The sequence below is a fragment of the Sinocyclocheilus anshuiensis genome, unplaced genomic scaffold (assembly GCF_001515605.1).
Source record: "Sinocyclocheilus anshuiensis isolate Anshui unplaced genomic scaffold, SAMN03320099.WGS_v1.1 scaffold1421, whole genome shotgun sequence".
NCBI classification, from domain to species: Eukaryota; Metazoa; Chordata; class Actinopteri; order Cypriniformes; family Cyprinidae; genus Sinocyclocheilus; species Sinocyclocheilus anshuiensis.
In genome coordinates, this window is record NW_015548279.1 from 255,812 (window position 1) to 258,851 (window position 3,040).

Sequence of the window (3,040 nt, forward strand, 5' to 3'; positions counted from 1 at the left end):
ATGTTGGGTACCCCCCCCCCCCAGATCAGTTAACATTTTGTGCGTGTTGCAGAACTGGGAGAGATCAGGAACATCACAACCACCAAGCCTTCACTAGAGTTGGAACGGCTGGAGAAGTACACCAACTACAGTATCCAGGTCCTGGCCTTCACTCGAGCTGGAGACGGAGTCCGTAGTGAGCAGATCTACACACGCACCAAAGAGGACGGTGAGACTCCGATTGCACATACTCTCATGTTATTTATTTTACATATATAAAAGTTATGTGAATCCCCTGTCTCAGTTTAATCTACAGAAACAATAAAAAGGCAATGTCCCACAAGCCAATTTTCATTTACCAGCCCCAAGTCCATGTTATCAATGGTTATGCTGTACCCACCATGGGGTTTTCTGCAATTCTACTACACTTAAATTACACTTTTTCTAAGTTAAGCTGCAAATGGACAAATGCCTTATACAGCATACTCTGATCAAACAGAGTACATATTCCCACACTAAAGTCAGTCCCAAAATTGCATACTATTTCATTCTATTACAGTTCTCCACTTTATGTTCTTGCTCTTATTTTGTCAATCAGTGACTGGGAATTGGAGAGAACTGTCAGAGGAAGTAGTTTGTTTGTTACCAATCTTCCATTCTTAATCAATAAGTGAAACAGAACTCAGACAGAAACAACAAAAACCATTACCAGGAGTCCAGTGCAAAATCAAGCTGGTTCGAGTTGACTAGTGTGATATACTGCCTTAAGTAAGCCATTTGTAGATCGACTCCTTTGCTCATTGCACAGATGTCTGAGCCCAATGACAAAACCAGTACAAATGGAGAGTGGTGATTGGAGTGTTTGGGGAAATTGTGTGAAATCACACATCTCAGCTTTCTATGAAGTTAGAATAGAACAGCTGTAGGTCACTTCCTTTGTAGCATACAAGGTGTCTTTTCTAGAGCTTCTCCTCACCAAATTTGATTGTTTCTCCTGCTAAAACCAGTTCCTGGCCCTCCGGCTGGAGTTAAGGCAGCTGCTTCAACAAGCTCGGTGGTGTTTGTTTCCTGGCTTCCTCCACTCAAACTCAATGGAATCATCCGGAAATACACCGTCTTCTGTTCCAACCCGTACCCCACGGTGAGCTTATCTGCAACTCTTTGTGACTTTGCACAGCCCCACATGGCCCCCCCAAACTTAATTATTTAAATTCACCAAAATTGAACAAAACTTTCATTGAATTCTCAGGAATTATGACAGTGATTCCCTGACCTTGTTCCTGGAGGCACCCCAGAAGTACACATGTTGGATGTTTCCCTTATCTGACCTATACATTTAAGGTCTTGAAATCTCTACTAATGAGCTGATGAGTTGACTCTGATGTGTAATTAGGAGGAGTTTCGAAATATGTAGAGTTGATGTGCCTCCAGGAACATGGTTGAGAAACAAGTAAGAGAACACTTTACTATGTAGCTCCTACAAAAAGGCTATGGGTTTGGGATACTTGAATGCCCTACTACATTTGCCAATGCAGTTTCAATGTTTATTATTGCTTAATGCATAGAGCTGCTTCTTCTTCTTCTTCTTCTTCTTCAATAGTAAGCAAAGTAGAGTATAAATCACAGTATGCTAAGGCTGAGCAACTCTGGGCCTCAAGGTCTTCTGTCCTACGGAGTTTAGCCCCAACCCTGATCAAACACACCTAGCTGTCTGTAGTTTTCCAATAATTCTTAAAATCTTCATTAGCTGATTGGTTAGGGTTGGAGCCAGAGTTGCCCACCTCTGCAGTCTGCCGTAAGCAGTACCGTATTCCATTTTGCAGCACTTTATTTTTTAAGTGAATGCCCTAAGTAAGTGGTGTCCAAGCCTTCAAGCAGAGTTTACCTCATGCCCTTATTAAACACACCTGAACTCAAGGTCTTCAGGGTCAATAGAAACTTCTAGGCAGGTGTGTTGGAGCTAAACTGTGCATCAAAGTGACCCTCCAGGAGCAGGATTGGACACCTCTGCATTAAATGTAAAAACAAGGCAGGAGTGCTTTCTAACGAATATGATTGTTTTGTTTTTCTTATGAAAACTTTTAATTGGGTATCATTACAGGTGATCAGTGAGTTTGAGGCTGCACCTGATGTTTATTTCCGTCGTTTGACCAACCTGAATCAGAACTGGCAGTACAGCATTTGGGTTGTGGCCGTCACTGCGGCAGGCCGTGGGAATGCCAGTGAAATTATCACCGTAGAGCCCCAAGCTAAAGGTATGCAAGACTGGCTCGTGGCAATCAATCACCCTTTCTGTAACTTTTAGTGTGTGGTAGAGTCGGGATACACCATATTGTACCATTAACAGAACCAATTTGACATAGAGGAGTTTGTATGAGAGGCTTTGTCCACCATTGTGATGGCATTGTTGGTTTCTTAAGCCCCTGCACGAATCCTGACGTTCAGCGGCACTGTGACCACGCCCTGGATGAGGGACATTGTCCTTCCATGCAAAGCAGTCGGAGATCCTCCTCCAACCATCAAGTGGCTGAAGGGAAAGTATGTTTGATTTCTATATTATTTACATTTATATATAGAACATACTTTGCTTTCTCTGTTTTGGCCAGACAAACACTGTTGCGCTTGATTAATATGAGGTTTTGCATTAAAGGATTAGTTCACTCCCAGAATAAAAGGCTGCGTTTACACTGCAAGTCTTAATGCACAGATCCGATCTTTTGACCATATCCGATTTTTTGGCACGTCTGTTTACATTCACTTTAGACACGACTGGTATCCGATATCTGTGTTTACATTCATTCCCACCCAAAAGGATTGTCTGCAGTGATCGCTTTACTATGCACATGGTAGACCCTCGGGTTTTAAATGGCCATTAAAATTATTTATATAATTCACGTCGAATGGCCATTATTATTTGCCAGCATGGACAATGGCTGTCATGGATGTTTTGCAGCACAAAATCTGACTGAACGGATAAAGACCGGAAAATAACAGTAATTTTAATTTGTTAGACTATTTTATCTACAGCTCGTTAGAGGTAGAATTCTTTAGTGAAATAAAG

At 41.9% G+C, this 3,040-nt stretch overlaps 1 protein-coding gene across 1 annotated transcript in view; it reads left to right on the forward strand.

Annotated features, from left to right (window-relative positions):
* LOC107655810 (Down syndrome cell adhesion molecule homolog) overlaps positions 1-3,040 on the forward strand; it is a 153,800-nt gene that overhangs the window by 131,650 nt on the left and 19,110 nt on the right. Inside the window, 4 exon segments of the mRNA XM_074186885.1 lie at positions 53-208; positions 987-1,120; positions 2,081-2,234; positions 2,400-2,517. Of these exon segments, the coding sequence (XP_074042986.1) occupies positions 53-208; positions 987-1,120; positions 2,081-2,234; positions 2,400-2,517 (562 nt within the window).